Source organism: Pseudorca crassidens, chromosome 3 (genome assembly GCF_039906515.1).
Source record: "Pseudorca crassidens isolate mPseCra1 chromosome 3, mPseCra1.hap1, whole genome shotgun sequence".
Lineage (NCBI taxonomy): Eukaryota > Metazoa > Chordata > Mammalia > Artiodactyla > Delphinidae > Pseudorca > Pseudorca crassidens.
Window position 1 is genome coordinate 163,676,338 of NC_090298.1, and position 24,875 is coordinate 163,701,212.

General features: G+C 58.1%; 1 protein-coding gene and 1 long non-coding RNA gene across 3 annotated transcripts; one reads left to right on the top strand and one right to left on the bottom strand.

Moving 5' to 3' along the window:
- Nucleotides 1-11,642: 11,642 nt before the first annotated feature.
- LOC137222389 (uncharacterized) lies at nucleotides 11,643-14,654 on the bottom strand. Its single transcript, XR_010942427.1, has 3 exons — nucleotides 14,229-14,654; nucleotides 12,245-12,403; nucleotides 11,643-11,958 (listed from the first exon to the last, which is right to left on the bottom strand). It is a non-coding gene; the product is annotated as an uncharacterized lncRNA (long non-coding RNA).
- Nucleotides 14,655-18,916: 4,262 nt separating this feature from the next.
- NANOS3 (nanos C2HC-type zinc finger 3) lies at nucleotides 18,917-23,753 on the top strand. Of its 2 annotated transcripts, none has more exons than XM_067733531.1 (2): nucleotides 18,917-22,186; nucleotides 23,413-23,753. In XM_067733531.1, the coding sequence occupies exons 1-2, from the start codon at nucleotides 21,727-21,729 to the stop codon at nucleotides 23,478-23,480; spliced, it is 528 nt and encodes a 175-aa protein (XP_067589632.1). In that variant the 5' UTR covers nucleotides 18,917-21,726; the 3' UTR covers nucleotides 23,481-23,753. The 2 variants fall into 2 exon arrangements, with proteins under 2 accessions (XP_067589632.1, XP_067589633.1); XM_067733532.1 differs by having other exon boundaries at nucleotides 18,917-22,174.
- Nucleotides 23,754-24,875: the final 1,122 nt, after the last annotated feature.

The following is a 24,875-nucleotide window of genomic DNA, read 5'->3' on the forward strand; positions in this document are numbered from 1 at the left end:
CGGTCCCCCAACTCTGTCCCGTCCCCAACTCAGCCCCAACTTTCTCCTCCCTTGTCCCAACTCTTCCTGGGCCCCATACTCAGCGCAACTCCTCCCTCTGGGTCCTGGACTCGGGGTCTAGCCCCAGTTTTTCAGCGAACGCTCTTCCTGCTGGGATAGGGCGGGAGCAGGGGTCCTAATTCACATCGCACCTCCGAAACTCCTCTTGGCCTAGGTCCTGCCCTAGGCAGGGAGAGAAACCCAGGAGGCCGCAGACAAGGGGAGGGGAGATGGAGGGGGCATGGGTGTCACACTGCCACCGCGGACCCCTCCCTTCCCTGGGAGGGCATGGGCCTGGGTATTCTGGGGTTCTGCCAAACACGAATCCCCACTCTTTCCAGTTCCACAGTGCGTTCTTTAGCCTCAGGAAGTCCCTCCTTTTATCCCACCCAACCTCTCCTGCTGCCATTGAAGACTTTCTGACCCCAGTCCAGGTGGTCCCTGGTCTAGGTCCCCTCCCCCCTCAGGCTTCCCGGCACACACCCAGGGCCTCTGGGAAACTCCCCAGCTCCTGGAGTATCCCTGGGAGAGAGGCCCTCCCTGGATCCCTCCCTCCTTCCCTGCATGCGTGTCTGTCCCACCTCATCCTCCACCGACCTCCCCTCCACTGGGAGGAGGAACACGGAGGCATTGTTCCCCAGGACGGGGCCCTGCCTTGGGGCCTGGCCCTGTGCCCAGGTGGGGGGCCGGGAACAAAACTCAGCAAAGGGGGGGCGGGGTGCCCTCTGATGCCAAGCCAGCCTCCTTGGGCATGCCTGGATGCCACTTTGCCCTCTCCAAGATGGGACTGGGGCCAATGGCCTCCAGACCACCACCACCACCACCACGATGCCACAGCAAGGTTCTGCAGCCAGAGGACCCTTCCCAGACCTGTGTGAGCATTGCTATGGGAGACGTTTTTTCTCCCACCCTACCCCGCTCCAACATTTCCAAAGTCATATAATTAGGGCTGGGGGTCAGATCCTTCACCACCCCACTTGCCAGGCAATAAGACTAAAGCTGGGGTGGGGAGGGGGCGACCCAGCAGCAGACCCAGGCAGAAGACTGGAGGAGCTGGTTGGGTGCCTCTGGGTCACTTTGCAGCCCAGAATTCCTCCAGAGTCCCTCATTTCCTCAGTACAGCTCAACAGGCTCCTACTTTGGATCTTGGTGGGATTGCGGAGAGAGGGGCAGAAGCCACACCTAGCTACTATCCCATGGGGCCCAGCCCCCGGGGCTCCTGGGTCTTTCTTCTCTCTGGGGCCCAAGGGGCAGGCTGGCCCAGGCTGCAGGATCTGGCAGGTTGGGGCAGGAGGGGGCAGAGCCGCCTGTGGGGCCCCAGGGGGAGATTTGGGGTGGCACAGAATTCCCCGACTCAGGGTGGGGCCCAGAGGGGGTGGGGCACTCGCCACATGGCTTCCTGAGCAGCTACAAACAGGGGAATGGAGTTCCCAGGGTCCAGAGTCTTCCTGTGGACACACACACACACACACACACACACACATCATTCCAGAAGCATACAGCAACTAAATTACAGTGGGGCACCCCCTCCACGCCACCCCTCCAGAACACTAACTTTACACCGCAGGGCAAGGTCTCCCATCCAGAACCATCCTCCTCTCCTTATTAGTCCCATCGGGCACACATTTAGGGGAAATGCCTCCTCCACGATGGCCTCCAGGGATACCCGTGCCAAAGGCCCTGAGCCCATGTAAGCCATTCTGCCGTTTCCCTGCAAGTGGCTTGGACCCCCACAGCTCAGCCTCCCTCAGCCCAAGTTTGGAGGGTCCTCCCGGTGCCCTCAGCCCTCCATCTGGATTCCTGACATTTGCCCCCTACACACACACACACACCCTGGTCCTGAGCCGGCCAATTTACCCAGGGACAGCAGCCAACAGGGATCGGAGCTCTCCAATGTGGCCAACTGATCCTTTGTAATGACGGGGAGGGGTGAGAGGACAGGGCCAGGGTGAGACCAGGCCAAGCGGTCAAGTGGCACAGGGCATACACACACGCCCATTTGTTCATTCTTCAAACATTCTTGAGTGCCTGCTGTGTGCCAGGTGCTGTTCTGGGCACTGGGAACACAGCAGAGAACAAGCCAGAAAAAAAACCCTGCCCTCATGGAGTCCACATCTATGGGGAAATACACAATCAATAGACAGGTATAAAGACACATGGTGTGTTGGGTGGTATGGTATGTGTTAGGGAGAGAATAGAAGGGGGCAAAGGAGATGAGGAGGGAGGTGGTGAGGGCCAGGTCAGGAAAGGCTACCCTGAGGAGGAGGTGACATTTGAACAAAGATTTACAGGAGGCAAGGGAGAAGCCGTGCAGACATCTGGAGGAAGAGAGTTTCAGGTAGAGAGGGAACAGCCAGTGCAAAGGCCCTGAGGCAGGAAGTTCCTGGAGTATTTGAGAAACAGTGAGGAGACCAGTGTGATGGTAGGGGGCGGGAAGCAGAGTGGAAAAACTAAGTTTCCAATTTTTGCTCCCCAGCTTCTAGCTGGATGTCTTTGGCCAAGTAATCACACCTCTCTGAGCCTCAGTTTATCTGTAAAATGGGACTGAAAATGTGCCTTTTGCAGTTGTTATGAGATTCAGAGATGAGCTGCACCATGTCCTTCCTGGTCCAGGGCCTGAGGCGGGGTCAAAGCTGGATGAGCATGTTCACATAGGTACGCCAGGGTTACGCAGTCATGCACACCTGGGTTGGGGGAGCTGGGTCAAAGGACCCTGACAGACTCAGTCACCCTGTAGGCCACCCCGGCTCATACGCAGGGCCGCCTGCCTGGCCCCATGGCAACGCTGCACACAGAGACATCAAACAGGCCCTGCCGAGGAAGTCCCACGTCACTGTGGTTAGGGTGGCTCCTCCCAGCCCAGCCCCAGGCTGGTGCTCTGCTCCTCCTTGCCAGTCAGGGCCCCTGCCTCCCGTCACCCTGGTGACAGGCTGTGTTATGGACTGAGCTGGGATCCCACCACCTGCCCCCTCACTAGGACACCAGCCACTCCCCACATCCGGGGAAGGACATTGTGTGGTGGCCCCAGTTCACTGACACTAACCCTTTCATTCGATCCCACCAAACTGGTGTTGAGAGAACCAGAAAAGCCCTTGCCTACCCACCTACAGTTCAGAGCAGCAGAGAGACCCCAGGGATCTATGGGGACCCCCAGCCAGGTGCCTGAAATCCCCAGGGCAAGGTCCATCAGGGTGCTGGGGGAGGGGTGAGTCAGATAGGAAGAGCCCCCCAGGCCTGGCCCAGTCCCCACCCGAGGACTGACTCACCACCCACCCAGCACTGGATGACATCAGGGCCTGGCCGGCCACCCTAACTTGGCACCGGGCCAGAATGGGGGCGCCCAAGAGGTGTCGCATCTGGCTGCCATCTCCCCTCTGACTGGGGCCCGGCAGCCGCAGGGTTAATGAGGGTCCCTCCTGGGGGGTCTCCCCCCCTAAACCCATCCCCCCTTTCCCGGGGATTTCGGGCCCCAGCCCCTCTGACGTCACTGGGGGTTGCTATGGCAACTGGCCGAAGTTCCCAAATAAAATTACCGCGGGCGGGTTAAGTTTCCTAGGAGGCAGCCGACGGGTAAACAATGGCGGTGGCAGGCAGGGCCGGCGAGGGGCTGTCTCCCCCTTCCACTCCTCACTCTGCTGGGACCAGGGGGTCCCCGGGGCTAGAAGCAGGGTCCCCTCTCCGCCCGATTCCCGAGAGCCCATGAGCACCGGGGACACTAGCGCAAAGATGGGGGACAGCGAGGTCACCCCTGAGATGAGCAAGCGGGGATGGGAGTGAGGGGGGACCTCAGAGGGGAGGCTGGGGCGGCCGGGAACAAAGGGGGGACCTGAGCCTGGGATCCGCCCTCTGCACACCCTGCCTCCCCCCGCCCCCAGCCGGCCGCCAGTCCAGCTGTGGCTGCTCCCAGCTGTCTGGCTCCCCACATCTGGCGGGCTGCGCGCTCGCTTCCTGTCGCCCCGGCTGCTTGGAGGGAGGTAAAAATAACCCTCCCCCTCCCCCTGCCGGCGGGCGCAGACGGCGGATCCTCCCGGCTTGGAGGAGGCCGAGGCCGAGCCTCAGCCGGGGAGAGGAGCCCCCCTGAGGCCGACTCCCGTCCCTCCCACTGCCTCAGTATCCTGAGAGGAGAGGCGCAAAGGAGGTGGCACAGATCCCAGGCTGCAAGAGGGGGCTGAGGAGTCTATTGCATTAAGAAGGCCCTTACCTGGGTCACCAGAAACTGAGGAAACCCTGGCGCCTAAGTTCCATTCCCCACCCCACTCCCGGGGAGGAGGGGGGATGCCAGCTCAAATCGGCTGGTGAACTGTAATCAACATGCCTAGGTACCAATCGGGGGTCACCAACTTACTAACTGTAGAGACATGTTACAAAAAAAAAAAAAAAAAAAACCTCTCTGGGCCTCACTTTACTTATCTGCATAATGGGGATGATAGTAATACACACTTCAAAGTGCATTTGCTCCATCGTTGTTATATTATCGTTTCCCCATCCCCAGGGTTCCCTGAGACCCTCAAGTACTCTTGCCAGATAAAATGCAGGACACCCAGTTAAAACTGATTTTCAGATAAACGATGAATCATTTAGTATCAGTATGTCCCATGCAATAGTTGGGATATATTTTACCAAAAAAAATGTTTTTACTTGCTCTATATCTAAATATCAAATTTAACTAGGTCTCCTGTATTTTTATTTGCTAAATCTGGCAACTGTATTTCTGAGCCACCATCATCTCTGGCCTGAAAACACTCCAACAGTCAGGTCTCCCTGGTCTCCTTGCTTCCAGCCTTACTCCTTCCATCCATTCTCCAGAGAGAGCCAATTAAATCCAGTCACATCTCCCTTCTACCATCCGCTGCGAAAAGTTCCACCATGGTCCCCCTTGCCACCTACAAGACCCTGCTTGTCAGGTCCCCACCTTCTCTCCCACCTGCCTTTCATACCCACCTGCCAACTCGTGAGCATCCTTCAGGTCCTAGGCCATCACCTCCTCCAGGAAGCCTTTCTCACCTCCCACCAGGACCCTCTGACTTTACACTCTCCAGAGACTCTGTACACTTCTGTCTCCTCACTCAAACATATGGGTAATTTAATCAATCATTTAAGTAAAATGAACGTCTCTTAAATGACGCAAAGGTACCCAGGGGTGGGGTTGGAGCATGTCCCTGCCCACCCTGCTCCAGCGTTGGTGCCTACTCTTCTCCCTACCCCACGGGGTCTGGGGCCCTGCGAAACCCCTCATGAAGCCCCCTTAGGGGTCCCGTGGGCAGCTCCGTGGTGTATGGGTCCTGGGGAGCCTAGAGTGAAGTGATGCTGGCCCTTGGGGAACTCTCTCCCTGCCCTCAAATAGCCTGGCAGCCTGGGAGGGGGCCTGGCACAGCCTCTGGAGGACACAGCCTTGTGTCAACAGTCCCCAAGGAGCCCACCCAGCCCCTACTACAGCCTTACATGTCCCACCCAAGCTCCGAGTGGACTTGTCACTCATAACCACGCTGGAGACCCCCACAGATAGGACGGCCCCCAAGAGGGGGCATGCACCCACTGACAGGAGCAAAGGAGCCCAAGTCACCTTGCCTGGTTTCAAGCTTGATGCTCTTCTAGCAAAGGATTTTGCTTCTCTGTGACTCGGTTTCCCCATGTGTCAAATGGGAATAATACCAGTGGAATGTCAGAGAGCTGCTGTGAACATTAATGTCCATAGGTACACACGTGTGTAGAACAGAGCTTGGAACATAGAACGTGCTCGTTGTGTTAGCTCCTTTGAGGGTGGGGGGATGGTCAAAAGCCAAAAGCTCCCACCACAGCCCTCCTGATCCTCACTCCCAGGTCGGCTCCCCAGATCCCTCTAGGACAATGGCTTCTTGACCACAGCTCTAGCCCAGCTCCTCAGGGCACGTCTCACCCCACAGCGAGTCTCCCGTGCCATTCCCTGACCCTGGCATCGGCCTCCTGAGAACCAGGGGCAGGTCTGGCCTAGGGACCCTCTGTTCTCCACCCCCCTCAACTCCAACCGCGCGCCACCCCCACCTCCCCTGCCGTTGAACCACTGCTGTGTCTTTTGCCCTCATCTCCGTGCTAACCAGGACTGCAGGCCTGATCTAAGTTCCTAATCTGAATAAAGCCACCGGCTCGCGGAGCCTCTCACAGCTTCCACCTGGCTGGAGGCTCGAACCCCGGTCCTCGAGCGCGGCCCGGGCGGGGAACCTGCGGCGGTTGCCAGGCAACGCGCTGTTTGTTGGCGCGGGGGGCGGGGCCGGCGCGCTCGGTGACTCACAGCGGCGTGATGCAGGCGGGCGCGGCGCCCGGCAGCCTGGCGGGCGGCCGGGTCCCGGCTGGCCCCGGCGGCTGGAGGGGCCCGGCGGCTGGGGCGCCGCAGCCCCCAAGTGGGTGCTCAAGGCCGGTTGCGAAGCGTCGGAACAAGCCCCGGCTGCAGATACCGGTTCGAATCCCGTCCCAGCCTCTCACTCTCGGGTGTGGCTTAGGCGCTCATTGCCTCAGTTTGCTCATCAGTAAAATGGACGCAACATTACAGGCTGCAGTAACCCATTACTGGTGCACAAGGCAGCTGGGGTCATTACCTATATACACTCGGGCATCACTTTGATATGCCCCAGCTCTGGGTTTGATCTGCTTCTTGGGTCTTTGGGCAAACTTCATAATCTCACCAAGCCTCAGTTTCCTCATCTGTTAAAGGAGGTAGCAAGAACGCCCTACCACTCCGGTGGTTTGGGGATTCCACGAATCATTCGTGAGATAATAGCTGGCACATCTCAGTACCAGGGCTGTGCCCCCCGCCCCATCCCACCAAGAACAAGAGGGATTGTGGGAAGTTTTCTCCGTGGTCTGAGCCCTGCAGGGCGAGGAGGGCAGGGCAGGGCGGGCACCCCTGGAAATGAGTGCAGATCACAGGCCCAGTGTTAAGGTGGCATGAACCTGGCTTCGGGGGGGCCCCCATCCCGAAACTGGCGCTGGCAGCACCTGCTGCAAGCGGGCAGGAGGGGGGGGCCTAGGCGTGAGTCACTGCCCAGCAATGAAGAGTGAGTCACGCAGGGCGTGGTCCCCCGGCAGCCCCCCCCTCAAGCGTCCCAGCCGCTCCCACAAAGGCCCTTTGAGAAGAGCTCCCCACCTCCCTCCCCCAGACCCAGGCCCTCTGGGGGAGACGGGCTGTGGGGACAAGGCCCTGGTGGGCTGCCCACAGGACCCCGGCCTGGGCCCGGGAGGCGCCAGCCCACTTTCACAATGTCTGTGAAAACTCATCGTGGGCAGCCAAGCATCCCCAGGGAGGGGGCTTCCAAGCAGCCTGAGTCACTAGGGGGACAGCGGAAGGTCACACGCATACAGCGGGCAAACTGAGTCAGGCTGTCTGGTTGCGCCGGTAGGCCGGGGCCCTTGGAATCGGGCTCTGGAGGCATCATTCTTCCCACCTCGGAGAGCCTGCAACTCAGGGAAGCCCATGACTTCCGGTAGGAAACAAGGGCGCTGGGGGTACATCTCTGCCCTGGCCTCCCCTCCTTGGTCCTGCCCTGGGGCCTTTTCTCCACCTTATCTGTCCCTCTTAAGCGTGGTGTTTGGGAAGAATAGCAGGGCCTGGACTAGGTTGAGAAGAGAGAGGCACTCCATTGGGAGGCACAATTTAAGGGAGCACAGAAACACTCAGTAATTAAGGTTAAATATTTTTTATAACAGCTTTATTGAGATAAAATTCACATACCGTACAATCGACCTATTTAAATAATTCAATGTTTTAGTGTATTCACAGAGTTGTGTAACCATTGCCACAATCGATTTTAGAACATTGTCACTGTCCCCCAAAAGAAACGCAGCACCCATAGGTGGTCACTCCCCAAGTCCCTCCCCTCCCCCAGCCCCTGGTGCCCCTAAACTACCTTCTGTCTCTCTGTATTAATGGACTCACATAATGTGACTTGTGACTGGCTTCATTCACTTTTCAAGATGAATTCATGTTGTGGCATGTATCACAACTTCATTCCTTTTGATTGCCAAATAATATGTGGTATGGATACGCCACATTTTTTTAAATCCATTCATCAGTTAATGGACATTTGGGTATTTTTCACTTTTTGGCTAACATGAATAATGCTGCTATGAACATTTGTGTACACGTGTTTGTGGGGGAAATCAACTAATAAAGACAGGATCCGATAGGGTGGGGATTAAGGAGATGTGAATGAGGTGAGGTGAGTCATACAAGGGCAAAACTGGGTCCTGTCTAGCTCTGTGCTTTACCAGTGACATTGCCACTTGTCACTTGTCTACTGGGCACCTGAAATGTGGCTATTCCAGATTGAGATGTGTTGTAAATATAAAGTTTTGGGGTTTTTTAAATATTTGTTTATTGATTTATTTATTTGGTTGCACCGAGTCTTAGTTGCAGCAGGCAGGCTCCTTAGTTGTGGCTCGAGGGCTCCTTAGTTGTGGCACACAAACTATTGGTTGCAGCATGCATGTGGGATCTAGTTCCCTGACCAGGGATGGATGGGTCCCCTGCACTGGGAGCACGGAGTCTTAACCACTGCGCCACCAGGGAAGTCCCTCAAGCTTTTTTAAAGAATGTGAAATATCTGATTGAGAGGGTTTTTTAAATCTTGATTACATGTTGAAACGATGCTATTTTGGGTATATCAGGTTAAATCGAATATATTATCAATATTAATTTCACCTGTTTCTTTTTACTTTTTTGCAAAGGGGCTACTAAAAATTTTTTTAATTACACATATGTAATTGCGTTTGTGGCTTACAGTATACAGTACTTGTGTTGGAGACTGCCGCGCTGGGCTCACCGCCTCTGTTTCCTTCCCTTCCTTCCTTCTCAAGGGGCTGCCTGATCACACCACTGACACCAAGTTGCTGAGTCAGGCCAATTTTCCCAGTCATAACTGTCCTCGACCTCTATATAGACTCTGTCATCTTTTGAGAACTCCCTGGCTGTCCACTGGTTAGGACTCCATGCTTCCACCGCAGGGGGCATGGGTTTGATCCCTGGTGGGGGAACTAAGATCCTGCATGCCACACCACATGACCAAAAAAAAAAATAAGAATCTGTCACCTTTGCCCACTTCCCCCTTGGCCACAGGACACTACATTCTCCTGGTGGCCCTTCTCCTCCCTCCTTCCCGTCCTCCTCCTCCTCAGTCTTTGTGAAATGCCTCTCAAATGCTCTCCGACCTAGGCATAGCTTTGGTTACCACCACGTATTGATGACCTCCCTCTCTGAATATCTCCTCCCGGGGGGCCCACAGGTGCCTCTGACTCAACCTGCCCACCCTTCCTCCTCAACCTCCACACTTGGTCCACCTCTGAGACCTGTCTGCCCCATTTCCTGAAGCTTCCCATTCCCACCTGTCCCCCAGGCCTCTGTCCTAACCCAGGCCAATGGATAGCCAGCCACACTGGTCTCCCCTCTGGCCCTCTGCTTCTACCCGTGTCCCCATTGCTGTGTGAACGGCCTGGTGCTCATGACCTCATACTCCTATTATATCTGCTATATTGTGATTCAGGCAGTGGTTACACAGCTCTATGCATTTGTCAAAACTCATAGAATAGTATAAGGGCTGAATTTTACTCTATGTAAATGATACCTCAATAAACCTAACTAAAAATTAAAACCCTCCAAACCTTCCAGCCCTATACTTATATCCAAACTCTTCACTGGCTGTCAAGGCCCTGCCTCAACTCACCTCCTCCAGAAGCCTTCCCTGATTGCACCTCATCCTCCAGGCTGGCCCCATGCCTCCCCTATACTCCGTTGTGCTTCTGGCTTTCAGCACTGAAAACTCTTCATTGCAATCAGTTAGCTATGTGACTATCTGCCCCACCCGACAGTGGCAGGAGGGTGCTATGTCCTTTTTGTTCCCCAACATGCCAGGAACATGGTAATTATCAATACGTCCACACAACAGTCTGAGACTCTGCTCTCAGTGCTCCAACAGTGATCAAGTCAAAGCTTCCTGCCCTGAGGGAGCTGACATGTGACTAAAGGAGTCAGACAAGAAACAAGAATATGCAGTAAAACATATAGTGTGTTCAAAGGTGATAGGCCAATGGAAAAGAAAAAATAGAGCAGGATAAAGCAAGGGGGTGTGATTTTAAATGGGGGGGGGGTCAGGGAAGGTCTCACTGAGGAGATGATATTTAAGCAGAGACCTGAAGGAGGTGAGGGAGGCAGCCACGTGGGTGGGTATCTGGGGGAAGAGAGTTCTTGGCAGAGGGAACAGCCTGTGCAAAGGTCCTGAGGCCGGACAATACCTGGTGTGTTTGAGGAACGGTGAGGAGGCCCATGTGGTTGGAGTAGAGGGAATAAGGGACAAAGCAGAGGAGGTGAGGGAGGGAGGGGACAGGATAGAGTGTGCGGGGCCGCAGAGTGGACTTGGGCTTTTGGTATGAATGAAATGGGAGCCATGGAGGGTTCTGAGCAGAAGAGGGACTAAGGTGTTCACAGGTGCCCTTGGGCTGCGGTGGAACAGACTGTGGGAGGTTGGGACAGGGAGAGCAAGGAGGTGGCAACTGCATAGGTCCGGGGAGAGATGATGGGGGCTGGACCTGCACGGGGTCTCTGGAGAGGGTAAGATTCTAGGTGCCTTTAGAAGGGACAGTAACTGAATTTGTTAATGGATTGCATTCATTAAGAAACGTTTTGGCCCGAGTAGCTAGAAGAATGGAGCTGCCATTTCCGGATAGGGGGAAAATTGTTGGAGGAGCTGGTAAACGAGCTCCCAGCCCAGGCCTCATAGGGACCTGGAGCACCCTCCGCCCAGACTCCAGTGGAGTGCAGAGGAAGGCATGCTCACAGCCTGGGCCTTGCCTGGGGCACACATCTGGGCACACATGGGCCCTGCCCTAGACCCCCACAGCCAGGCCTATCCACCCAGAGCCACAGCCTTGGGGGTCCTTGGGGACTGGGGCTCAGGGACTGATGGAGCTGAGAAGGGCCTTTTGGTTTACACACCCACCAAGCCTACATCTGGGTCCCTGAGGAGACCCTCAAGGGGACAGGAGGGACATAGGGTGAGAAATCTCTCAGGGAGAGGTTCAGGAAGGGCCGCTGCTGAGTCACAGCCGTGGGTCCCCTATGAGTCAGCACTGGCAGGGGCCCCAGGAACTGGGGGCTGGGGTAGGGTGGGGAGGGCAGTTCCCACGCCAGAAGGAACCAGGCGGCTTGGGCACTGGGGCTTCCCCCACTGACCCTCCCATCCTGTGCTGGGCTCCAGGGGCTATTCAGAGGACTTTGGGGTAGGGGTGGGACTAAACACTGGGCCGGGATCCAGGAATCCTCTCTCCTGGTCTGACCCAGTTCAGGAATGCAGAGGCTGCCTGCCAGCCTGTGTTGCAGCAAGAAGGAGTAGAGCTAGAGCTTAGAGTGACACGGACATATATATACTACTAAACGTAAAATAGCTAGCTAGTGGGAAGCAGCCGCATAGCACAGGGAGATCAGTTCTGTGCTTTGTGTCCACCTAGAGGGGTGGGATAGGGAGGGTGGGAGGGAGACGCAAGAGGGAGGAGATATGGGGATGTATGTATACATAGAGCTGATGCACTTTGTTATACAGCAGAAACTAACACACCATTGTAAAGCAATTTTACTCCAATAAAGATGTTTAAAAAAAAAAAAGAGAGGGACCACGTGCGAGTGAGGCCTTGGTCGGGATGTCAGTTCTAGGGGCTTTATTTAAGAAAAGCTCCTTTCTTCTGGAGCCCCTGCATCTTGACAGTTGGAGATTCCAGCCTGCGGGGTCCGGGCAGAGTCTTCAGCTGCTGGGATGTGGGGAGGGCTGGGAGGAAGAGGGAATTGAGAGCCAGCCTGCCCCCAGAGCGGGAGGGCTCTGGAGTCTGCTTCCCCCTGCTGGCAGCTGAGGGAAGCTCGGCAGGCCAGAAAGCTGGCGGGAGAGCTTCTTCAAGCCCATCCTGAAAGCAGATGAGGAAAGGCCTTGGGGAAATTCCCAGCTCTGCAACCTACAGGCTGTGCCTCCCTAGGCAAGAGGCAGTCCCCTTCTGGGCCTCAGTTGCCCATATGTAAAAATTACAATATTCACTTCATTGGCTTGCCAGGAAGAGTCTGAGATGGTTGGGACTGAATGAATAAATGTTGTATATTCCAAAACAACCCCCTCCTTTTCAGTTAGAAGGGGGAGGCTACATAAGAGACATCAACAAAGCTGTCCCCACCCACGGAGGCCCAGTTACTACTTACTCTCATCCTCTTCCTTGCGTGGCCCTCTCTTCCAGGGAATTATCCCCCATTTGCGGGGAAGTCAGGTATAGAGTAGGGCTGGACCCCAATAGCCTCTGGTGGGTCCTGGGGACATCCACCCTCCTGGACCAGCTGGAGCTTGGCTTTCTGGGTTGAAACCTGAAGAAAGGGGGGAGGGTATGGGAAAGGGAGACTCGTCAGGGAGAAGCGAGACAGGACTGTGGTGCGGGGGCCCAAAGGGGAGGGGCACGGCCAGGTGGAGCAGGGCCCCGGCCCACAAAGGTTAAGGCCTGGGCTTGGGGGTGGGGGGCTCGAAGCTTTCCTTTACCCCTTTTCAGACTGGAGTGGGGGAGAAATAAATCAACTGAATGAGAAATCTGTCAGCTGAGTCCCAGCCAACGGAAGGTCCGGCTGGTACCACAGTCTGCCCTGAGGTGACCTCTTTCCACCAGTCGAGGTGGCCACGACAGGCAGGGATTGAGTGTATTGTTAGGGAGTATCTGGGGGGGGGACCTGGAGGATCCTCAGCCAGTGTACTTTTCCTACTGTGTGTGCCCATGTACGTGGTGTGTGTGTGTGTGTGAAGATGGGGGCTCCGTGTGAGCAATTCCAGGAAGCCAGAAGAGCCCCACCCCATGTTCAACTTTTGAGTCCGCTTCCTGTATGTGACCTGTATACCTAGCCTGTGTGTGTGCCTACACCAGATGGTCCCAGACACACATATGCCCAAGTGTCCCTGTATTTTGTGTGTCCTTGCTGACCCCTGTGGCCCTGGGGACCTGCCCGGGGGTTTCGTGGGTGTGCGTGTTGGTTCTATGGATTCCAGTGTGCCTCTACCCTTTGTACGTGAGTGATTGTGCATATAGTTGTGTGCCTGTGACCTTTGTGTGTCTGCGTGTGCCCCTGAGACTGTGTATGGTCTCTGTGGGTTTCTGTTCTGTGTATATATCCGTGTGTTGTGTCTGTGTATATATCCATGCTGTGTGTAAGGGTGTTCCCATGGCTGTGCACCCGATGAATGGGGAGCTGTGTTGGTTTTATGTTTACACCTGTATGTCTGTGTACCTTGTGTATGCCCCTGGGCCTGTGTGCATGCATGTGTGTGTTCTGGGGCCACTCCTGTGAGTCTGTGTATTTGTGTGCCAGTATTTTCCGTGTGCGCCCCGGGATCCTCTATGTACTCTATTTCAGTTCTGAGGACATTCCTCCTGTCCCTTGGAGGTGGTGTGTGTCTGTATCTTGGATGTGTCTGTGTGACCCTGGGTGTCCCTATGCGTGTAGCTGGGTTTCATGGACATCCTTGTGTGGCGGGTGCTCCTGCATGTCCTACAGTTTCCTCCGGTGGGGTTGTGTCTGGAAGCCCCTTGCACACCCTTCCCTGTGTTTGTGGTCCGTGTGCCTTTGTGCGCGTTTGCTCCCCGTGCGCCTTTCAGGTCTGCGTGCATCTGGGTTCCTGCGTGTGCCCGTTCGCGCCCCCGTGTCCCCTGCGCGGAGCCCGGGAGCTGCGTCCTGGAGCCCATGGGCATCCCCTCTTGTGTCCCGGTGCGCCTGGCGGGAGGCCTCGGGGCGCACACGGCCGCGGCTGGACCCACCGCCCGGCACGGCGCGGGGAGGAGGGAGGGGGCGGCGGCGGCGGGGAGCGCGGGCACGTCACCGAGACAGACAGGCGGGTGGGCGGGAGGCGGCGGCCGCGGGTTCGAGCCGGCGCCGGAGCACCGCGGCCCCCTCCCCCTGCCCGTGGCCTGGGGAGCCCCCGCCCAGCCCCGGAGCCGCCAAAATGCAATTTCCCGTGCAGGCGCCTCGGCTCGGGGGGCTTTTCCGGGAGGGTTTTGGACAGGAGAGGGGAAACGCGGAGGCGGCCCCAAACAAGGTGAGCGCGGGCGCCGGGCGGGCTGGGGGCGCGAGCGGCGCGGGGGCCGCCCACGGGGAGGGGGCGCGGCCGGGCGGGGCGGCGGCGGGACCCGGCCGCAGCCCCCTCGCGCACCTGCTCGCGGACGGGGGGCTGGCGACCCGGCCTCTGCAGCCCGGCCCTCCATTGTTGCGGCGGCTGGGGAAGGGGGGCGGGGAGGCCCCGGCGGCATCTCTGTGTCTCGCCTTCCCGGAGAAGGGGCCCCGGGAGGACCAGACCCCTCCACAGGGGACAGACACACAAGTCCCGAGTGAGCGGGGGCCGCCGCGGGGAGGGCAGGCCGAGATGCCCCTGCGGGGCGGGGAGGCATGACGAGGGTCGTAGGGGCAGTGGTGCCCAGGCCGCCTGACACCTGACCGCGGGAGCCCTGGGACAGGGCGGCGGCGAGCTTTGTTCTTGGGGGCGCCGAGCGGGTGGGGGCCTCGGATATCCGGGACCGGGAGAGGCTCCCAGCTGGCGCGCGCATTCGGGAAGGCGCTCCCGGCCAAGTTCACGGCCGCGCAGGCCTGTGCGGGCCCTGCCGAGACCGATCCCGGCGGGGGCCTCGCTCGGGCCTCGCTGCGGCCGCGGGCCCGGGGCTGCAGCGGCGCCGCCTGCCGGAGCCCCGGAGCCCTCAGTGGGGTCCCCGCCGGCTTGTCATTACCGGCGGAGGCTGCAGGGTATTTACTGGGGCGAAGGTTTGCTAACAGGATCACGCCCTCCAAAAGTGGCCACAAAAAGGAAAAATGGCCCGGAATCCCACTGCTGGGGAGCCCTTTTAAAGCGACAGGGCGCCTTTCACAGGGCCCTCGCCCTGGAGGGCATGAGGTGGGGGGGAAGGGAGGAGGGGACGGAGAAGACCCCTCATTGGCTGATGGGACCTGAGAAGTGCCCCCCCACCCCCCTACATTTAAGTTCCCCCCATTTCCTTTCCCACCGATTCTCCACCTCCCTGGACGGCTCACAGATACATTTACAGAGTCACAGATATTCCCAAATCGCTGGTGAAGACCCCCAAATCCACACCCTGTACTCCGACGTACCTCATCCCCATTATTACTCCCATCACCTGCAAGAACGCTGATGCACACATGCACACACACAGTCACCCATCATAACACTGCCACGTGGGCACACACATCACCCACAATGACGCGGACATCCAGGCCTGACACGCGTGAAAACAGTGCCACACAGAGAAATGAAGCTGCCACCGACCGTGGTAGACACATCCTTGCATATAACGCTGACACACACATAGTTTTCCACTGCACCCACAGATACTCCTAGGCTCACCGTCCCATGGGCACCCATGGGCTGTCATCCAGAGTAATTGTGACAACCACAGATAGGTAAATGCCCCAACAGAGGTACATATAGACACCATTATTCACAAGAACTTGGACATGCACTCGTAGATGTCCCTGTGCCCGCCGGGGCAAGGACACACCCACAGTCACCCAGGCAACCTGAGACACATACACACAGATGGTACAAGGCCTGCACAGATGCTTGACATCCTGACATCGGGTCATAGTATTCTTGACCTACATACATACAGTTAAACTGACCCTCCTAGACACCCATTACAACTCTGTCACCCACAAACAGATATAACACTCCAACAGTACCTACACCCATAGTCACCCACCCTGACACTTGATTATACCCTTGGACACCTACAATATCACTGACCCACAGACAGACACAGTAAAACATGTGCAGTGAAAATGACATACAGGAAAAGGACATAGGAACATGCAGAAATCCACAGTCACCTGGAAGCCCACAAATCCAGCACTTGCTTACTGAGCCTCTGTTATGTACCAGGCACTGTTCTAGCACTGGGGGTGGAAGAGATGAAGATCCTTACCCTCCTGGAGCTGAAGTTTTAGTGAGGAGGGTCAGGGGGCACCATAATCGGATGACACAAACCACAGTCACCCCCAGTGACACCGACAGACGCCAGACACCCACGTACACTGGCTCACACATCGACTTGCAATTACCCATGGTTAGCCTGACACACAACCGGAGTCACACTGACATCCATCCATACACAAACAGCAGCCCACAGGAGTGCTGACATGCACACGCACAACTGGCACAGAGACAGCTGCTCACTGTGGCACACACCCGCCTGGACTTACAGACACCCACAGACCCCCTAAAATAGCCCACCAGAGTAGCTCAGACCCCCAAGCCCATCACAGCCCCCCAGTAACAGGCCCATAGGCAGCTGCTGCCTGCGTTTTTGCAGACGGAGCCCACAAGCCTCAGTAGAAGTGTCTGAATTTCTCATCAACCTGCCCCAGGTCCCTCCACAGCCCCCAACTCCAACCCAGGGGAGCATTCTCGCCTCCCCCAGCCCTGGCTCTACGTCTGGTGGTCTTCAGAAGGAAACTCAGGCTCCTGGCCGACTGGCCGCCCCCAGGTCTGGGCAGGACAGACAAGCCCCTTGTCTGAGGACACGGAGTCAAAAGCCTGAGCAGCTGGCAGCGGAGAGGAAGCTGGGCAGACGGCCCGGGGAGGGCGGGGTGGGAACCTGAGAGGCCATGCAGGTATCATGGAAATGAGGGGCCCCTGCCCGCCAGTCTAGACAGCCCGGGCCATCAACAGGACCCCACAGGAGGACCCCTACATACACTGCTACTGCATGTTCCATAATGGGCTCTTTGTCTGCCAGGCCCTGAGCACCTCCTCCCCATGTGCCCCCCCAGGTCCTATGCACACACACAAGGGCGCAGACACAAGGACAGATGCACACTGGGACACACGCAGGGACACACAAGCCACTAGACACCCCCTGGAAGCCCTGCATCTCTGACCTCATGCTGCCCCCCACCCCCCCGGCCCTGCCACCTTGTTCTTCAACTTGACAGCAGAGCTGCCTCCATCCATTGCCTGCCCATCTGGCTCCACTGAGACCTCTCACCTCCGACCCTGACCCCCAGACCCTGTGCCAGCTGCCCTGCCTTCCCGGAGCTCAGGATGGGGGTCGGGGTGGGGATAGGCTCAGGGTCAGCATGGCTTCTGCCAGGCTGCCCACCACCCCAGTCATTCTCAGCCCCCTGCCCAGACAGACCCTCCCAGCTGGGGTGTAGGGTCCCAGGAATAAGGATGAGGAAGAAGCAGGCCTTGAAGGGCACCCCTGCTTTGCTCCAGGGCCCGGGGTTGGGGGTGGGAGGAGACAGCTCCCTGCCTCCTGCCCTGCTGGGCTGCAAAGTCAGACTGGAGGCCCAGTCAGCCCCCAAGAAGGCCTCAGGACACTTGGTGGGAGGAACAGTCAGCGCCCTGCTTGAGGGCCCCAGGTGCAGACAGTGAGATGCAGACAGACCAGAGGCCGCCTTTCACCAAAGGGCAGCCCCCGACATGTCTGTCCTACAGGTGGACAGACAAAGAGGGGAGATCAGGTGTAAAGGACCAGACACACACAGGCGACCCCAGACAGCCAGAGACAGCGCACACAGCAGGGCTGGGGACCCAGACAAATCCCCGCCTGTGAGGGACACGGTCAGACCCAGACAGGAGGACCCAGACAGACACCGAGGGCGGGAAGCCAACACTTACCAAGACGAAGGGAGACAGACCCCAGGTTTTGCCCAGACAGCCCCTCCCCCATAGGATGAGTCTGGGCACTGCCCGCCTCCCACCCCTCCCCTTGGCCCGAAGCCCCACCCTCTTGCCCTAGCCCCACCTTCACTGGAACTTACCTCCTAGGAAGGTCAACGTCACAGCCCTCCAGGAAACCTGTGAGGAGGCATAGAAGGCGCAGCGGTGTCATGGGGAGCCCCCCACCCCGCGCAGTGTGGCCAGAGTGCCTCGTGCCTGATGACCCCGCATTCTAGCCTCGTGGTCGTTAAGAACAAAGGCTTTTTAGGAACTGCCGAGAGAGTTCTGTTCCAAACTCTCAGAGCCTCATTTCCTCATCGATAAAATGGGTATTCTAATAATAGGGTGATGCATACAAAGCATTATTATTATTACCCCTCCTCTCTCCATATTCTGCTTGTTAGGACCACCATCTGCAAAGCAAGACACCCCCCACATGCTCCCTGAGAAGGTCCTGGATACCCTGTGCCTGAATGGGGCCCTGCAGGCCGGGTGGATGGGCCATGGGAGAGGGCGCCCCACCCGGAGCTCCAGACAGGGGTGGGAACGTGACTGGACCCCGGCCCAGGGTGGGCGAGAGGACGGGCTCTGGGGAAGGGACTCCATGAGGTGGGGAATTTCAAGGGGCGCGGGTCTTGCGGGGGGCGGGCTCCGAGGGGGTCCGGTTTGGGGGAAGGTCGTGCAAGGGCGGACCTTAGCGGGGTTGAGCTCCAGGGAACGGCCTTGGGGACTCCGTAGGGACGCGGTTCCTGGGGGTCTAGGCAGGCGGACTTTAGAGATCCTAGACGGCGGGGTTCTGGAGCCTTGGGCGCTCCCAGAGCCAAAACTAGATGGGAAGTCTGCAGTGGGGGGGCCCTGAGGGCGGGGCCCCGGAGCGGGTCTTAAGGGAGCTGGGCTCTTTGAGAACCGGCTTAGGGGGCGGGGTTTATGGAGGTTGAGTTTTGGGGGCGGGCTACACGGTAGTCTATCTGGGCGGGCTTTAGAGGGAGGGGCCTAGGTTGAGTTGGGGGCGGGCTACACGGTAGTCTATCTGGGCGGGCTTTAGAGGGAGGGGCCTAGGGACGTGCAATTTATGGGTGGGCTTTGAGGGGGCGGGTCTTGGGGGAGGGGCCTGAGTCTGTGGCTTCTGAGGGGCGGGTCTCTGGAGGCTGTCTCTAGGTGGGGATCTCGGGGGTGGGGCTTCAAGGGCTGCGCTGCCTCAAGCCGCCTCCAAGGAGGGTCGTTTTGGGGTTCACTCAAGCTCAGCACACCTGGGGGCCCTAATCCACGTTAGGGTTACGCCAGGGGATTCATCCTTTGGGGCTCGATATTGCCCTCAGTGAAATGGGAGGGGACAGGAAATTTGAAGTCCCCTCCCAGACTGTCCTTGGAGGGCCCCAGACCCAGGTGGGGGGCGGTCTCCCCTGAGACTGCGCCTAGGGGCACCCGAGGGGGCGGGCACCCAACTCTGCGCAGCCCCTGGAGGGAAGGGCTGGGGGCCCTGTTTGCGGGTGAAGAAATGAGGAGCGGGCAGCATCTTGACGCAGTCAGAGCCGAAGCAGGGATTTGACCGCAACCCCTTTCGAGGCCCGAGTGGGCGAACCCGCACCCCGCCTTAACGGGGCAGCCCTCGCGTGTCTGTGCGCTTGGGCGCTGACCGCCGCAAGGGCCTGAGTTCAGATGCCCGAGACCCTGCAGGCAGGCTGGCAACCTGTGGTCCTCTGCGGTCCTTTTGCTTCGCCCCTGTCCAAAGTCCCGCAAGCGGACCTGCGGGCGGGGCCTGCCTGGTAGCGGCCCCACTGCTGGCCCGAATTTGCAAAGTGGAGACTGACAACCCCTGGGGGTTCTTGTGATTCAGAAACAATTGTGCCCGGAACACGATGTAGCTCACCGAAGGAATTACATTGTATTAAAATGTTTTATCTCTCTGTTGCATCGATGCCTCCGGGACAAGAACCGTTTGGCAGCCAGACATCTTGGGGCCACTAGGAATCCCTCCTCTGCCTCTCACTAGCGGTGCCCTACGGGCCTCAGTCTCCCAAACTGACAAACGGAAGTAATATGCACCTCTGAGGGCCGTTTTGAGGGTGCTTTGGGTAAATGCATGAAAAGCTGAGCCCAGCGCCCAGTACTGCTATATTTACATAGCAAAGGCGACATCAATATCTACTGTTGTTATTATTTATCTCCTGCTTTTTCCGGTTCCCGGAGCAGAGAGTTGGCACCTAATAACTATTTGCTGACTTAATGATTCTATAAGTTCCTTATTCCCTCCCCTCTCCCCTCATCCTATCCAGTTCCCTCACCCCCACCCAGCCTCCACTCCCCAAGAAGTTGCCAAGGGTTTGGGGGAACATTCAACCTGTCGGTGAGTTTGGGCAGCTCAGGCAAACCATCGACCGTTGAGTGGACCCCGAGGCCTGGAACTGCCGTCCACCCATCACGACCCCCACCTTCCAGATCTGGGGGGGCCAGGGGATCCTGAACACATCCCCTCCCTTAGGCCACAGCAAAGGTCACAATCAACATTCATTGTTGTCGGTGGGTTGTGAGGACGGAGGCCAGACCCACCGAGGGATGAATGTCACTGTGTCTGGGCCGGACACAGCCTAAGGGGAATGGGATGGGGACAAAAACCCCACCCTGGACTCCCCCCCCAAAATTGCTCAGCCAGTACCTGACCCTGACCCCAGCCTCTCACCCCTTGGTGAGGGCTGGTGTCTGGGATCCTTACAGACACAGGCTGGATTTGGAGAATAAATCCTGGAGGGTTGGGGGCATGAATCACAGGCTCAGGGCTGGGCAGCTGGGAAACCTTCGTGAAACCGATTAGTGAGGCCCTGCTTCCAAAAGGCTCAATAGTGTTTTCTTGAATGATTGAATGAGTGAGGTGGGTAGGCAGCATAGCACCTCTTCTCTGCCTTCAAGTCCGGGCCCAGGTTTCTCACCCTCCTTGCCTGGTACCGGCAGACCCCTGCTTTACCTTCAGTTGCCCACCTAGCACCTTGACGCCAGTTGATCCTTCCACCTGCCCATCTGTGTGCCCCACATGGGTGGCTCCTGGGCAAACCTTATCCTCCAGAGACTGAGCTGAGCTCTCATTTGAGGGGGAGATCAAGGCACTGGCGAATGCTACGGGTCCCCCCATTAGCCCAACTTGTGCCTGTGCTCTGCTCCACCCCCTTTCCACCCCAGGACCAGGACGAGCTGGTCCTAAGGCTCTCCAATACCTAAAGTTCCGTTGGTAACTAACAGCGTGGGGAGGCAGGCTTTTGTGCTTGTCTTTGTGAATAACCCCAGGGGCAGGTGGTTTCATACCCCAGTCTGTTCATCCATTAAATGCGGGATCCACTGAAAAGTGGTGTGAAAGCTCCCTGAGGGTGACCAGAGCTGGGAGCCTTGGTCCTTAACCCCCCACCCCATAAGCCAGGCCCATTCTCCTTCCGAAGACAGTTGGAACATCAGTAGCTCCCCAACCCTTCCCAAAGAGCACAGGGGTACCCGGCCCCTCCCCCAGCCCAGGAGAAGGAAGAAAGAAGTTACTAAGTTACTGGCTACCTCAATGCTAGTCTGTCGGGTGGGGCTTCCAACCCTCCCACCCCCATCACCCTGTGGGGCAGGAGAGGCAGGCAGGCTCTAAGGAGGGGTCGCCCTCCCAATGCCCTCTGGGTGGGGTGTGTGGCTCCATATTACTGGTGCCCCCTGCAGCCTGTGTCTTGTCACCCCCCCTCGCCTCCAGCCCCCCCAGAGACCATGCATCCCCTTGGCAGGTGCATTTTTGGGGGAGCGGCAGCAAGCCCCCCTGTGACAGTAAGGAACCTCCTACAGCCTGCTCCTCCCTCTTCACACCCCCTTGGAGGTATAAGGAGGGAACTGACAGCCCAGACTGCTCGGCTCCAGAGAGGGGAAGGGAGGGTTAAGAAGGAAGGTGTAGAAAGACAAGCTTTGGGGCGGCTGGGTTTCTTCTCTCTCTGCCCCTCTGCCTGGCACACGGTGTCCAGCCATGGGGAGCTTCAATCTATGGACAGATTACCTGGGTTTGGCACGCCTGGTGGAGGCTCTGCGTGGGGAAGAGGAGCCTGAGATCAGGCTGGACCCCCAGCCAGAACCAGTGCCAGGACCAGAGGAGGGTCAGACACACAGCCCGGAATCCTCACCAGCTCCTGAACGCCTGTGCTCTTTCTGCAAGCACAACGGCGAGTCCCGGGCCATCTACCAGTCCCACGTGCTCAAGGACGAAGCTGGCCGGGTGCTGTGCCCCATCCTCCGAGACTACGTGTGCCCCCAGTGTGGTGCCACTCGCGACCATGCCCATACCCGCCGCTTCTGTCCGCTCACCGGCCAGGGCTACACCTCCGTCTATAGCTACACCACCCGCAACTCGGCCGGCAGGAAGCTGGTCCGCTCGGACAAGGCGAAGACGCAGGACTCCGGACACTGCCGAGGAGGAGGTGCCTGTGCAGGTGGCTGGGGGAACTCGAGGAGGGGGGGTCTGCCCTGGGCTGAGCCCCTAGGGGCCTTTGTGAAGTGGGTTAACCCCTGGGGTCACAACCCACTTCAGAGGGTTGGGGGGTGATAATCTGTGTAGACAGCTTAGAGCAGTATTCTAGAACTGTTGCCCTACGCTGGTAAGCTGGGGATGGGGTCCCCTGTGTGGCCTTGGGCAAGGCACTCTCCCTCCCTGGGCCCGTAAGGGAAACACCGTCCTTTTCCAGGCGCGGTGTGATCTAGCAGGGAGGCTGTGGGGACTACTGGTGGGATCTGGGGATAGGTACAGCAGGGGCTCCAATCCGGCTTGGCTCGTGGGAACTGTGTGACCTTGGTCACTCATTCACCAGATAGTTTTTGAGGCTTGCCGGCTGCCAAGCGCTGGGCTGGGCTTGGCCCACCGTGGTAGATGGGAGAGTGAGAGTTAAAACACAGGCATGGGGGAGTCTAGAGGAAGCACCTGATCCAGGTGAAGGGGTCCAGGAGGTCTTCCTGGAGAAAGTGATTTCTGGAAGCCTAATTCAGTTTGGTGGAGCGCTGAAGTGGAGCCCAGGCAATGGGGCTCGTTTAGGAACTTCGTGAAGTTGGGTGTGTCTGGGATAGAGTATGTGTGCATGTATGTCGGAGGGGAAGGTGTCAGAGATTTCAGGGATGGCACAAGGCCTATCAGACTGTGAGCCCCTGGGGAAGTCACCGGGTGGCAGTACCCCTCCCTATCCCGGCAGCTGTGCAGTGAACATCTGTTAGAAGAGACTGCCTCCAGGAGAAGATAGTATTCCCTATGAGGTCTGACGAGGTCCAACTGGGAGAGGTGGGAAGCTGAAGGGACGCAAAGATGATGATCTCAGAGTCTTCCTTTTTTCCCCTCAAGTCCGAGAGAACAGGAAAACTGGCCTCCGCGGGCGTGCGGGGTGGGGGAAGCCCTCACCAGGATATTGGCACAGAAAGGCTGCCTGAGGCCGTCCTCCCAGGAAGAGGCAGCACGGCAGGACTGAGTTGGAGTTTCTGCGCTTTGTGTCTCGCTCTGGTCCCATCTGGGGCTGCCCGGGGCCGGGAATGTCACAGGGGGGTGCTATTCCAGAAATAGCCTGCAGGTGGCGCCAGAGCCATGGCAGCCCTGCAGGTTGAGTCGGTACTTCCGGAGCATCGAATCATCCGTTATTAAATGTTTTTCTCCTCCCCTTCTGCTTTTAAAATCCAGGTTCCAAAGGTGTCGGGAAGCCTAATGGAACTACCCCCTCTTCCTGCTTACCCTCCACTTCTGCCTAAGGAGGCTGGAGCGGGCAGGACGGGGATGCTGCCTTCACCTGGGATTGGGGACCCAGGCTCACTGGAGGCTGGATTTCAGGGAAGACGCACCCTCCGAGGATCCACCCCTAGGCCCTGCCCCCAGCCTGAGGGCCTGGCAAAGGAGCCCCGTCTGGAAGCACAGCCCAAATGGCGCCCCGACCCCCTCACGGAAGGAGGTTGTTCTCAGGCACCCCAGCCCTCCTTCCCCAGCGCGGGGCACCCAGTCAGCTCTCAATAAATATTATGAATGGATCCGCGTCATAGCAGGCCCGGTCTTGGGACAAGGTAGCGTGAACTGTGCCGATGGGGCTGGGGACCCTCCTCTCCTGGCTCATCCCTTGCCCCCACGTTACTCTGACCTCCACATGCCCCAACTGCTGTTTGGATTGCCGTTTACCTAGGGGCCTTGGGGTGAGCTGCTTTGTGCTGAAAAATGGGAGTGGGCACCACAGGTTAGCTATGGGGTTCTGAGGGGTCGCCCCAGCCTGGCACTTGGCTGCTGGGTTGGCGTCATGAGGCTGTTTCTGTGACCCTTCGTGTTTGCAGACTCTTCCAGCCACCCCTTGCATACTGACAATATCAGGTGGAATTCCCCTACCCTGGAGGTGGGGGCCTGACTTGAGGAAGGGCAATGGAGAGACAGAGGTTCCCCCCCATCACTGTCCTCACCTAGGAGGCTCTTACTGAACGTTTAGGTCACCATCGATGCCCCAGCAACTGGGGGCCATGGAGTCACACGCAGGCTCTTCAGAGCAAGGGAAGGACTTCTGGGCTGGGGCAGGGGCGGGGTGGGGAGCTGCAAGGAATGGGAGTATGTCCGGAGGGGGCTGGCCAGGCGAGGCCATGGGTAGGGGGCACCAAGGAGGTGATTTGGCTGTGCTTAGGCAGGAGTGGGTGTGGGGTGGACATCCATCCCCACCCAGGAAGTATGATCTGGTCCTCCTGGGGAGCTGTGCTTGGGGGGATCCCCATCCCATCTGCCTCCTGCACCCCTACATCTTGTTCACCCAGCCCCCTGGGGGTAGCAGATGCCAAGTGCCTGTCCACATCCCTCCCCCAGTCTGAGGGCTGGCCTGAGGGCCCGGTCTCCACCCTCAGCCGACAAGGTCTCCCAGGGTTGAGTGGGGGCGGGATTTGGACTTCCACTTGAACTGGGACCTGAGGCCACCCAGGAGGAGGGCTGGGGTTAGCCGGGGATGGGAGACGGCCCTTGAAGACAGCCTGCTGCCCAGGCTTGAAGAGGAGAGGGAAGGAGGAGAAAGACACAGAGGAGGCCTCTTTAGCAGCCCCAAGAGTTTCAGATTGAGTCAGGGGACACGATCCCCCAGCCACCCCCAGGTGCCTGCAAATGCTAATTGTATAAGCCAGAGCCGC